This window comes from Elephantulus edwardii, unplaced genomic scaffold (genome assembly GCF_000299155.1).
Source record: "Elephantulus edwardii isolate Elephantulus edwardi_28Jun2011 unplaced genomic scaffold, EleEdw1.0 scaffold00044, whole genome shotgun sequence".
Taxonomy (NCBI): Eukaryota; Metazoa; Chordata; class Mammalia; order Macroscelidea; family Macroscelididae; genus Elephantulus; species Elephantulus edwardii.
Genome location: NW_006399794.1, coordinates 4,810,083 through 4,822,994, shown reverse-complemented (window position 1 = coordinate 4,822,994; position 12,912 = coordinate 4,810,083). Strand labels below are relative to the sequence as shown.

Genomic DNA, 12,912 nt, shown 5'->3' with positions numbered 1-12,912 from the left:
TATTAAAAGTAAAGAAACTCTAAAAACCAGTCTGTCTTTTCTTGTGTAGCAGTGGTATCTGGGTCCCACCAGCCCTGAGGCAGGTGCTGTGGGGTTGTAACTAGCTGGCCTTTGTCTTGCCAATGTCTTCACTTCATTAGGAGGTCAGTGTGAGTGTTGTTGTGGATTAGTGTGTTCAGCTTTTTGTAAGTTATTTTGTGTAGGAAGCTGACTGGGAGCAGAAGAAAACACAAGACACAAGGCCCTGCGTCCTCAGAGCACCTCTGGGGGTCTAGAGAATTCAGTGTTTTGGAAACAGTATCTTCCTGCACTGGCCTGGTCACCGTGCACCACAAGCTTTTCCCTTCAGATAATCCTGAGTGCTCCCGTCCGCCTGTCACTGAGCCCCAAGGCCTCTGGCTGGGGCCCTCAGTAGCACAGCAGGGATCATGGAAGCAACTTCTGGCAGCACCAGAGAACTGAGCATCTCTAAGGTCAGGCAGTTAAGAAAAGGTGCCTCTGGAGAATGGAGGGTGACCTTAGTAGGTTTATTTTTGTTTGCTAAAAAACTCTAAGGAAATCATGACCTTAGAGAACAAGAAGGATCTCATTTTCACGGAGGTCCAAATGGGTGGCAGCCATTTTGCCCAGAGGATGGCTGGCACGGCTCAGGAGACATTCTTCTGATCCCTAATCACTGAGACCCTGCTGTAACAATTTAGTGCAAGTGCAGGGTGTGCCTGGGGCGTGACCAGACCTGCATGACACACCCGGTCAGGGTAAGTAGACACAGCGACAGCTACAGGAGGGAACTGAGAAGGCTGGGCAGGAGGACTTGCGGTCTGGTCTGGGATGATCCATCGGAACCTGAGGGAAGCGGTCAGCTCCTTGAGGATCCAGGCTTGTGTAGCTGACGGCATGACTCCTCTCTCCTGCTGGGACTGACCCCAGGCATCAGGCATCAGAGATGCAGCTCTGGATCCTGTCCATCCACTGCTGGGCACTCTGTCCATCCTGGGCACAGAAGTTGTATACACGTTTGCTGGTCTTGAGCTGCAAAAACCAAATGACAGAGATACCACTGATGAAGGGCAGAGCTGTTTTATGGCTTTGGGCAAATGTGTAAATCAGTCACTCTGGTCCCTCTATGTCCCACAATCTGTCTTTTTCCTTGATTGCTACGTGCTTATTATCTTTATAGTCACTTTACTTTTCTAGCCCCAAAGTCACAGGGAATACTGACTGGAAGCAGAAGAAAATAGACGTTTTAGAGAAGTAACACTCAACAGAAGGGGACTGGTACAGAAGGAAGACCCCCTAGGAATGGCTTTCTTTGCATCTTGCTAGGACTTTGTGTAACTATGGAGGGAGGGTCAGGAAGGGCCATCGCTAAAGCTCCTGGCCACGCCCACACTCCACACCAAAGCAGATGTTTCAGGGCTGCTTCCTTCAGCACAGGGTGCTGAAATTGGCCTTGGCGAGTCCTTGTCAGTCCCCTTCTCTGATCTGCAGTTGGGAGCACACTGAAAGCCCGGGGGTTTCATGGCCTGAGCAAGAATCCAGATACCCTCTGCCTTGTATGAAGCCTTGCTTCCTCTGTGGTTCTGCAGCATCCTGACTCCAGGGACTAGACGAGTAAGCCTTCCTCTATCACAGAGCCCATAAAATTCCCTAAGCACCTACAGGTTGCTGAGGAAGTCAAGGCAGGCAACCGGCATGTGTGACCATCTTCCTATTGCAGATGGCCACACAAGATCATCGGAGAAAGAGAGAAGTATTTGCTTTACTTCAAAGTAGGTGGTGACTGAAATAACATTTAACAAAGACTTCATCTACTTTTACATATGGTTGAATTCCCTTGTGCAAAGCAGTGTGTAGCCTGAGAACCCAAGCTTCTGGATCCAGAGTACTGAATTCAAGTTCTGTAGGAATTCTCATCACCACAAGGCTTAGGGCTTTTCTGCAGTCCCCAGTGAGTGCTTTGAGGCCCTTGGAAAGCCTGGAGGTGGAGAGATGGTAAGGAATCTAGGGCAGAGGCAGGAAAGACGTCTGGGAACTTACATCAAAAAAGGCCTTGTCGCTCGTGTGCTTTGGGGCTCCCATGCTGGGGCTAGCAGGGATGACCATCTCCACTTCAGCCAAATCGATGTGGCCTTTACAGCTTGTGTCCTCACCTGAGTCATAGTATCGAAGCTGAAACCACAGGAATACAGGTGAGCTATCAGCCCCAGGAAGGCAAAGCAACATGGCTCCTCAAGTTGTATCTGAGCACTCTATATCTACCCAAGAACACAAACGTGTGTGTGTGTGCAGGAGTCGGGGAGCACTGCATTTGAGTCAAGGTGAACAGAGCTCATGCTTGACAGGCTGACTAGTTTGAAACACTAGCAACATGCTATGGGGTGCACCAAGTGGATTCCAACCCCTAATGGCTGTGTGACAGCGCCTGAGCCCAGGGCCTCCCTGGCTGTACTCTCATGAAAGCAGATGGTCGTGTCTCTCCCATGGAGTAGTTGAATGGGTTCAGCCTGCCAGCCTTTTAGTTAGAAGTCACATGGTGACTCCCTGTGCCACCAGGGCTCCTCGGGAGTGCAATGGACCAGGTGATCTGTGAATCCTCACTGTCTAATTCTTAAACCAGAGTGGGAGCTTTGGAGAGCACTGACTAGATCAGATTCTTTCCTCTGTTCTCAAAAACTGTACACAGAGTAGATAAGAAATGCTGTGAATGAATTCAGTCTGAACTATCTAAATCAACACCCTTCCTCTCTGTCTTATTGGTAAAGAAAAGGAAGGATCCAGGCTGGAGAGACTTAGGCCGTAATAGTTTGTGAGTCTGACTGTGTTCATCTAGAAGTAAACCTTCATCTAGAGGCCAAGATTAGTGGCAAGACATATTATATAAAAAAATGAGAAGCTGCTTTTTCATAGTGGTCACACCATTTTACATGCACAGTAACAGTATACAAGAATAATAATCTCTCCATAGTCTCAAGGAGCTCTGGCGGCCTAGTGGCAAGAAGCTGCACTGTAATCCCAAAGGCACACAGTTCGAGGCCACCAGCTGCTCCGTGGGAGGATGGGCAGTCTCCTCCAATGGGATTAACTCCCTTGAAAACCCTCCAGAAGGTTTGGGTTGGTTCTGACTCAATGGTACACAACCACCTCCCCCCAACCACCACAGTCTCATCAGCATATGTTGTTTGCTGTCCAACTGAACTTTGTTGTTGTTGCTGGAGTAAGATGATTATAGCATTGTTTTAATTTGCATCTCTCTCTCTAACAGCTTATGCTGGCGCTCTGGTGGCTTTGTGGCAAGAAATTGCGCTGTAACCTGAAGGCATGTGGTACAAATACACCGGCTGCTCTGTGGGAGAAAGATGGGCAATCACGTCCTATGCACCATTTGCTAAAGAGGCTGCCTGTCTCCCCTCTGAATGGATTTCATCTCTCTCAATGATCAACTGTATATAGGTACACAGATGTACTTTTGAATTCTCAATTCCAATCCATTGGTCTATGTATCTATTTGTTGCCATCCTTTGATTTTTTTCTTTTTTGGCCTGGTGCTTCCATGGGCACTGATTGTGGGTGGGTCCAAGTAAAATAAAACCCTTGCCAACTTCAAGCTTTTCTCCATTTATCATGATGTTACCTATTGAGCCAGTTTGAGAAATTCTGTTTTCTTGATGTTGAGCTCTAATCCATACTAGTCTGTAGTCTTTGATCTTCTTCAGTAAGTGCTTCAAGTCCTCTTAGATTACACTTAGGTTGTATCATTGGCAGACTGTAGGTTGTTGGCAAGTCTTCCTCCAATCCTGATCCACGCTCTAACTCATGTAGCCCAGCTTTTCAGACTGCTTGCTCAGAAAACCTACTGATTTGGGTACAGTGAGAGGACACAGCTGTGATACACACTTTCCATGATTTTAAACTAGGCAATATTCCCTTATTCAAACAACTACTTCTTGGTTCATGACAGGTTCTTCAGAAGTACAACTCAATGTTCAGGAATTTCCAGCCTTATCGATGTTACCCATAATATATTATGATTCATACAGTCAACTACTTTTGCACTGTCAATAAAACAGATGATATAATCTTTCCGCTTTTGTCTCCTTTAAGCCAAGGTCCATCTGACATCAGCAACGATATCTCTCATTTCAAAGACTCTTCTGAATCCAGTTTGAATTTGTTTCAGCTTCCTGTCAAGGTACCACTCCAGAATATTTTACCTGTATGTGATACTCATGATATTGTTTGATATTTCTGCTTTCTGTTGTAATAAGGTTTTTTTTGGAAGGGGTACAACTATGTATCTTTTCAGTCAGTTGGCCAGGTACCTATCTTCAAAGTTCTTGGCATAGGCAAGTGAACATCTCGAGGGCTGCATCTGTTTACTGAAACATCTCAACTGATCAATCCCTAAGCTCTTGGTTTCTGTCACCAATTTTAGTGTAGTTTAGACTTCTTATTTCACTTGGTTCTTGATCATATGCTACTTCCTGAAATGATTCAATGTTGACCAATTATTTTTTTTATACTGCTGACATCATTCAATATTTTGCCCATAGAATTCTTCTGTATTGCAACTGAAGGCTGAGGTGTTTGGTTTCTTTTCCTTCTTTCAGATTTTTCAGTTTGACTGTTGTGTTCTTCTCTAGTTGGTTTTCTCGTTCTAGTTCTTTGTACATTTTATTCTAACACCTGGTGCTTTGTCTTTTAAAGCTGTTCTCAGAAATCTTCTGTCCAGCTCTCCGTCATCAGCTGTTCTACTTTAGCGAATCTCATTTGAGAGAAAGTCTCTTGTGACTTAAATTTTGGTCTTTCTTTTCTGTCTCTTATTAACCTTTTGTTTTCTTCAGCATGATACTCTTGATATCATCCCACAACTTGTCTGGTCCTTAGTCTTAGTGTTCAGTGAATCAAACGTATTCTTGAAAAGGTTTTAAAATTCACTTGCATGGTCATATTTTTGCTCCTGTGGACTAGTTTTCTTTTTTTTTTTTTCCCAGCTTCAATTTGAACTTATATATGAGCAATTGCTGGTCTGTTCCACACAGCCAGCAGTTAGACTTGTTCTAACTGATGATATTTAACTTTTCCACAATCTCCTTCCACAGATGTAGCCAATTCGATACCTGTAAAATCTACTAGGTGAGTTCACATGTATATTTACCATTTTTTAAAAAAAATGTTATTTGCAATGAATAAGAGAAAGTATTATAAAAATAAACGATTCTATCATGTGGTTACTAGCTTCATTTTTTGTCCCAAAGGCATATTTTCCAACTACTTATCCTCCTTCTTTGTTTTCTAACTTTTGCATTCAGTCACACATTATTATTAATGCATGTTGATCAATTCCAAATCGTGAAACTGGTAGAAATCCTTAGTTTCTTCATCTTTCATGTTAGTGTTTGGTGTGCATATGTGAATAATAGCTGTATTTGTGTGGGTATTATCCTATCACTGACAGAACTGTACGTTAGGACAGATCTTGGAGTGTTTGTTTTGATGATGAATACTATAGCATTCCTCTTCAAATTTGTCATTCTTGGCATAGCAGATCATGTAAAAAGGATCTAAGCATCTCAATCAAAACGGCTAATTCTAGTCTACTAATGGATTGCTGGAAGTAGGAGCTTCCTAAACAACATGCCTCCAGAAACTCTATGAACTTTGAGAGATGTCAATAGTTACAGAAAGGCTTCAGACCTTTTCTCATAGGATTGCTATGAGTTGTGCTTGACTTGAAGGCAATCAACAACAATAACAACAACGTTTTGTTGTTATTGTTATGTGCCATTAAGTTGGCCAAGACTCACAGCGACCTTATGAACAATGGATCTAAACTCCACCATGCTAACTTGTTCTACTGTTACCATCTCTAACACATCTGAGCCCACTGTTACAGTCACTGTGTCAGTCTATCTCTTTGAATGTCTTCCTCTCTTACAATGACCCTTTACCTTTCCAACTGTGATGTCCCTTTCCAAAGACTGGCCCCTCCTAACAACAAGCCCAAAGTATGTGAGAACCTCTGCCTCCAAGGAGCACCCTGGCTGCATTTTATCCAGGACAAATCTGTTTGTTCTCTTAGCATTCCACGGGATATCCAATACTCTTCTTCAGCACCACAACTCAAAGGCATCGAGTCTCCTGTCATTCCTAGTCACTGTCCAACTTTCAGATGCACATTAAACAACTGAGAAGACCACAGATTGATTAGTTACACCTTAGTCTTTAAACTGACATTGCTGCTCTTTAGTACTTTGGCGAGGTTACTGACAACAGATTTTCCTAATGCTGTTTGTCTTTTGATTTCTTGACTGCTGGGAGCAAGGGACTGTAAATTCAAGTAAGATGAAATAATTGACAACTTTATAAAAAATGAAGGAAAGAGAAACTGTGGTATATTTACATAATGGAATGCTATGCAGCATTGAAAAACAAGGAAGCCATGAAATATTATGCAAAATGGATTACCCTGGAGGACATTATGCTGAGTGAAATATCTTAGTCACAAAAGGACAAATATTGCATAGGGCCACTGTTGTAAAACGGGACTGACATCAGGGTTGAGGGAAGTCAGAGAAGGAGGGGAGGAATGATGTATACTACACTGAAACAGATGAGGAAGAGAAATGTTTAAAAGGGATATATGATTGGGTATTATTGTCATGACAGGAGTCCAGAATGAACACCGCACAGTGAAGTGGACTTGGGGGGAGGGATTGTATAACAATGAAAGAGTTTTTCTTTTACTTTTCAAGTGAATGAGGGGGAGGGGCTGGGCAGGGAGAAAAGTGAAACAATGAATGACTGGAAACCCTAAGTTTCTGTAAACTTTCATTAAAATAAATTAAAAAAATAATTATAACTACAATCTCCATCCATCATGATGTTTCTTATTGCCTGCCCAGTGGTGAGGATTTTAGGTTCTTTGTTGTTAGGATGTAATCCATATTGAAGCCTGTAGTCCTTGATCTTCTGCAGCAAGCCCTTCAAGCCCTCCTCACGTTCAGCCAGCAAGATTGTGTCATCTGCATAATGCAGGTGCCTCATGAGTCTTCCTCCAATACTGATGCCACATTCTTCTTCATAAAGTCCAGCTTCTTGAATTATTTTGTTCAGCTTTCAGATTGAATAGTTATGGAGAAAGGATATAGCCCTGACACACACCTTTCTGGAATTACACCCTTGTTCTTTTCAGACAACAGCTTCTTACTCTAGGTTTTGCATGAGCACGATTAAGTGTTCTGGGATTCCCATTCTTATCAATATTAGTCGTATTTGTTGTGATCCACACAGTCAAATGCCTTTGTACAGTCAGTAGATCATAGACATCCTTCCGGTATTCTCTGCTTTCAACCAAGATCCATCTGACACCAGCAATCATATGCCTACAGCCATGACCGCTTCTAAATCTGGCTTGACTTTCTGGCAGTTCTCTGCCTATGTACCATTCTAGCTGTTTTTGGATACTCTTCAGCAAGATTTTACTTGCATGTGATATTAATGATACTGTTTGAAAATTTCCACATTCTGTTAGATCACTGTTTTAGGAAGTATGAATAAAGAGGGATCTCTTCCATTCAGTTAGCCAGGTAACTTTAACAATTTCCAGTCAGTCTGTACATTTCACATTTGGATTATTAATAGATGTTTGCAGCTCCTTCTCCTTAGTTTGAGTAGTGTCACGTCAGCAAATGGTGGCCGTTCTTTGGATGAAAGCTCTATCCCAAACATGTCATTAAGGTAGACTCCACTTTGAAGATGCAGCTCTTTCTCAGTCATATTTTGAGAGCCTTCCAACTTGAGGACCTTGTCTTCTGGCACTGCATCAGACAATGTTCTCCTGCTATTCAGAGAGTTTTCAAGGGCTCATTATTTCAGAAGCAGAACGCCAGTCCTGCTTTTCAGTTTTAGCCTGAAAGCTCTGTTGAAACATGCCTACCATCAGGGACCCTGCTGAGATACCAGTGGCATAGCTTCCAGTAACACAGCAGCACGCAAGTCACCCCTGAATGGCGAGCTCATAGAAGGTCTACCTTTTTATCAAAGACCCTCTACTTTTTCATGAATAATATGCATTCTTATATAACATGAATATTATTTACAACACTCTTTATCAAACTGTAGTAGTGTTTTATCTCTGGGACTTGATTATCTTTATGAAATATTTAGATTTGATATATAATAAACTGTATTATTTTGAAATTAGAAAAATGTTTAAAAAGATGGTTTTTGAAAAAGGCTGATTGGCTCATAATCTGTGGATTCTGCTCTCTAACGAAAAGGAATGAGCCTCTTGTCTCTGTTATTGTGGTTCTGGCCTCAAGCTTTGCTCTGTCTCCCTTTAGGTATAAATAGAGCTTAAATGGAAAAACTGTTAACGAAACCCAAAAGATCAGCAAGAATGCAAGTATAATTTGATGTAACTGTAAATTACAGAAAAATTATGACATTCTCCTATGTGATATTTAGTGGTTTAATGGAACTTTTCTACACAGTGTAGGCTCTATGATTTCAGAGACACTGTCATTTTAAAGTACAATCCCCCATAAAGAGTTTCTATTTGTACATTTGAAAATAATCCTCTATATTCTTCCACCAAGTGTGGTGTTTCTAAATGCAGGTTGATCGGAGCATTGTGAAGGACTAAGAGTTCAAGTCTTTCTGAGCAAGAGGTTTTTCTCCTTTTATGGAAGCATCTAATGAGAATCCAAATGTGTAATCCTCTGCCTCTGGCCAAATAGCTGAGTTCACACGTGGAGTGAAGCCTGCAGTCAGACATAGGGCTGCATCACCTCACTAGTGAAGGTTGCAGAGAAGCTGAAGGTCTGGGTGGAGATCATGCTTCCCTGAGATTACAGGAGCAAAAATAAGACACTAGGGACTGTGGTGCTGCTAACTGCAAAAGCTAAGAACCTGATAATGAGCAAAAAACTTCCCGTCAAGGTCAGTAAAGCCTAGTCTGACATCTGTTCATTGTAATTTCCAAGTCTGAACAGGCATATACTTATCTGGATGACGATGCCTTGTCAGTAACCAATGATGCACAGAGGAGGTATTCAAGGCTTGCTCCTAAGTGAATGCCTTTAGATTTGCCTGGATTCTTTATGCTGAAAGGACACAGGTGGTCTGCCTCCTGGATAGAGCCTGCACAGGCACAGCAGGCAGGAGGCAGCAGGCTGAAGAGCTCAGAGGCCTCTCCTGACCTGGGTCCTAAGAGCAGGCTGGATCCCTGCTGCCTCTGCCCAGGTGCCCGTGGCACAGCCACTTTGGAACTTCCCTCAGAAGGTTAAGGGACATTCTGAGGCCTGGAGAAGCCCCTCACGGTGCATGTGAGAGGCCGTGGAAGAGAAGTGTGTGCATGAGAAATGTGTTTGTCTGTTGAGAGTCACTATAACTGGGATCTGAGATTAGCATTGAGAGAAGAAATTTATTTCAGTTTTGACAGTATTACCTGATGCTTTGTTACATCTAAAACGAACCACCGAGGCTTCCAACCTTTCAGCAAAGCCCCTCTTTTGTAAAGAGTTCCCTCAAAGGACCTAGAATAAATGAAATGACAACAGGTCAGTTAATTTTGGGTTTTAATTTAACAGTGCTGTAAAGTCTGCTGTTTTTGTCAAGTCCCCATTTCCTCTAGATGATACAAGTAAAACCAATCAGAGGTCTCTGTGGGATTTTTCTACTGGATTTATGGGAAAAGACTCTCTCTTTTTGCTGAGATGTCTAAACTTGTGAGGTTTGAAACTATCACTAGCCATTTTTTTCTTCTTTTGCCACACTGGCTTCAGTAAAAGTGCACAAGAGCTTACATTTCAAAGCCCGTGGCTTGTGGAAGGCCGAGGCCTATAGTAGGAGCTCTAACTCCACTTTGAGTGTTGACATAAGTTCAAATGTCATTTGAGTTCTAACCATTAAATCCGCCATGTGGCTAAGCTTGGACTAGTCCAGGGCAAACCCAGGGAGGGGCATTTTGCCCTCAGGCCTGCATGGTGAGCTGGGGAACCTGTCTGGGCGTGTTTGTGATTTTCTGAAAGGAGCCTCATGTTATCTAATTTGTTAAAGGTTAGAGTCCTGGTAGATGTGATTCAGGATCAAGCAGTCTAGAGTCTTACCCCAGCCGCCACAAAGGCAGGTGGTCTAAGGCTCAGAACCAGTCCTGTAAACCTTTTAACTTGCAATTATGTCTCTGTCCTCGACAAGGTCACACCTGCAACAGTGTTGAACTGTACCTGCCCTAGTGACGAATGTCTCTGTCTTCAGTTACACGCTGAACTCCGTGAGTTCACCAGTGGTTTCACTGGCATTATGATTTGCCTCATTCCAGGATGATGTGTATCTTTTTATCTTTTACCTGTTTGAATGGGGTCATTTTCCCCTCCAGCACAAGGACAGGAGGAATGCTTGGAAAAAAGACAGAAACCTCAATCCCTGGATCTTAAAGCATCTGCACTATCCTGTTGGCTTTCCTAGTTTACGTAAGTAAATTCCTCAGCAAGCGTGCACTGGATTTCTGATGTCTGTGCTGGAGAAAATGCTAACACACATTTCCTCACGAGATCTGGCAGACACGAGACAGTGACAACCAAGACTGTTAATCACACACAACTACAATCCCTTGGCACTATTTTCCATTGTTATTTGGATTTCTTTCTTGTCATAGGACAATCCAAGGCAGTGAAAATGAAAAAGAAAAAAGCACCACCAAACAAACAAAAGAACCGAAAGTAAATGCATTTCAGGTTTGCACAGGCCTAGCTTATTGACGGGCCTGTGGCAGCCTTGGCCAGGGTGCGGAGGGCCCTTCCTGCGCCCACACAGCTCCGCTGTCACCTGTTCTCATCGTTCTTGGACGTGTACTGGCTGTACAGTGTCGCTGCTCTCCGGTCCACTCCGTTGGATGGGGGGATGCTGGCATTCTGCTCCTCCCCCATGCTGCTGTCTGGGAGGTGCAGCACTGACCTCTTCTGATAGGATGGGATGTTGGTGGGCGCAATTCCTGGGGAGCCTGAAGGGTGTCTCTGGGGTTGAAAAAGAGAAAGGAAGCTGGGAAAGCTTTATAGAGCTTTGTTAGTTTTACGAAGACTTGGAGAAATGGACCCAATAATTTCTAGAAATATATCTCAAGGGGAAAACCAATGAATGAAGATATGTACATAAAGGTGTTTATTATATTAAAAACTAGAAACTTAAATGTTTATCATTTGGGACCTGGTAAAAAAAGAGAACTGAGGTATTTCATACAAAGAAGTTCTAGATAGCCATTAAAAAGGATGTTGATTTATGCAGTGACAAGAGCATGATGCATGTTAAGTAAAAAAGCAGATTTAAAAATAGTTTGTACAGTAAGTCACTTTTATGTTTACAGGTGAACGTAGAAGGATAAAACACATGTGACAGCAAGAGTTCCATATTGAGAGTGACTTTCATGTTTTATAACTTTCTGTGCTTTGCCTTATCGAAATGAATTAAGTATCTGATCACTTTCAGGACCAGGAAAAAGAAGAAAATCAACAAACTTCCCCACCATAAAAAGGCCTCGTGGCCTCACTCATTCACAGCCTCTCTGGTAAGAGCTCCTGAGCTGCCATTTGAAGAGGCAGAGTCTCCAAGGCCCTTCTTCCCATGTCCAAGGTTTTCTTCTCTATTCTCCTTGCCCTCTCTGGGCATGTGATGCTGCTACCTTCTTCCTGAAAAGCTCTTCAGGATGCTCACCTGCCCTTCTGTTTCTTTTAGTGGATCTGACATGGTGACTCTAGCAATTACCAGCTGTGAGATTTCTCTGGACCTGTGACCTTATATATAACACAGCAATGCAGCCCTCACTGCAGATCAAGTAAGATGAAGATGCTAACATGCACAATATTAAAAACAGTCTGTTGTACATATTACATGTTTCAAACAGGTTTCTTAAATCACAAACAGGAAAGGAGGTGTGAGCAACAGCAGGTATCTTTGTCTCCCCTCCTCATCCTTGCCTTTTAAAAACATTTTTTATCTCCTTGCTTATTTCTCTGAAGCAAATGTGGCTTGCATTCTCCCTTCCCTCCTCATGTGGAAGTAGATCAGCTGAAACCACAGAAGGCACTGAGATAGAAAAGAACCAGTAATTTCCCTGGCTCTGGGACCCTGAAACATAAGTATTATGTCACTGTGGTAGTGAGACACTCAGGAAACATTCAGTCATTTGGAATTTTCTGGTCTGCTCCCCTAGGGCATGACCTCTCTCCTTCCAACCTGGCCTTTGGGCACAAGCCCTCCTGCGTCCTGTCATTGGTGGCAGTGGGCCCCCCGTGACCTATCACCCTTAAAAAGCTCAGAGGCAGGCAGCTCTTCACGGGGCTCTGCTACTCACGTGGTCTGCTCTGGGCTCCTCTTTCAGGTCCACTTTTACCCTTTCCCACAGCTGCTGCCACTTCTCAGGGGTTTGGTTCAATTTATGTTCCAATCTTTCAATTTCCTGTGAAGAGGAGGAATTTTCTGAGAGATCAGTATTTCAGAGAAATCAGGAATGTGCCTCTGAGCCATAGCTCCTCCATGCTAGGCCTAGATGAACACTACAGCCACAAAGTGGCCAATGACAATGTGAAAAATGGGGCATCAGAGGTGCCCCAAATCCCAACAGTGTGGGAGACCTGGGTGGTGTGACACACTGTGGCACTGGTGATTAACTAGGACCTGTAACCCAAATTTTTCTTATAGAATATCTTAAAGAGATGAAATATGTATCCTAAACACTTTCATCCCTGGGCAAGCCAGGGGGAAACTGATGGCCACTTTCAAAAGCACTGGAGTCCACATCCAACCCCTAACAACTGAGGTAGATGAGAGGCCTGTCCCTGACAGAGTAATCCTTCAGCTCCAGTAACTCAAACCAGATGTAGAAAGAATGAACCAAGAAATGCCCAAGGAAAT

General features: G+C 43.1%; 1 protein-coding gene across 1 annotated transcript in view; it reads right to left on the bottom strand.

Annotated features, from left to right (window-relative positions):
* Positions 1 to 933: 933 nt before the first annotated feature.
* The window catches only part of SBF2 (SET binding factor 2), a 510,367-nt gene continuing 498,388 nt past the window's right edge, over positions 934 to 12,912 (bottom strand). Inside the window, exons 36-40 of the mRNA XM_006885420.1 lie at positions 12,341 to 12,457; positions 10,831 to 11,018; positions 9,452 to 9,539; positions 2,041 to 2,172; positions 934 to 1,032 (exon numbers count right to left, since the gene is read on the bottom strand). Of these exons, the coding sequence (XP_006885482.1) occupies positions 934 to 1,032; positions 2,041 to 2,172; positions 9,452 to 9,539; positions 10,831 to 11,018; positions 12,341 to 12,457 (624 nt within the window). The remainder of the gene's footprint in view (positions 1,033 to 2,040; positions 2,173 to 9,451; positions 9,540 to 10,830; positions 11,019 to 12,340; positions 12,458 to 12,912) is intronic.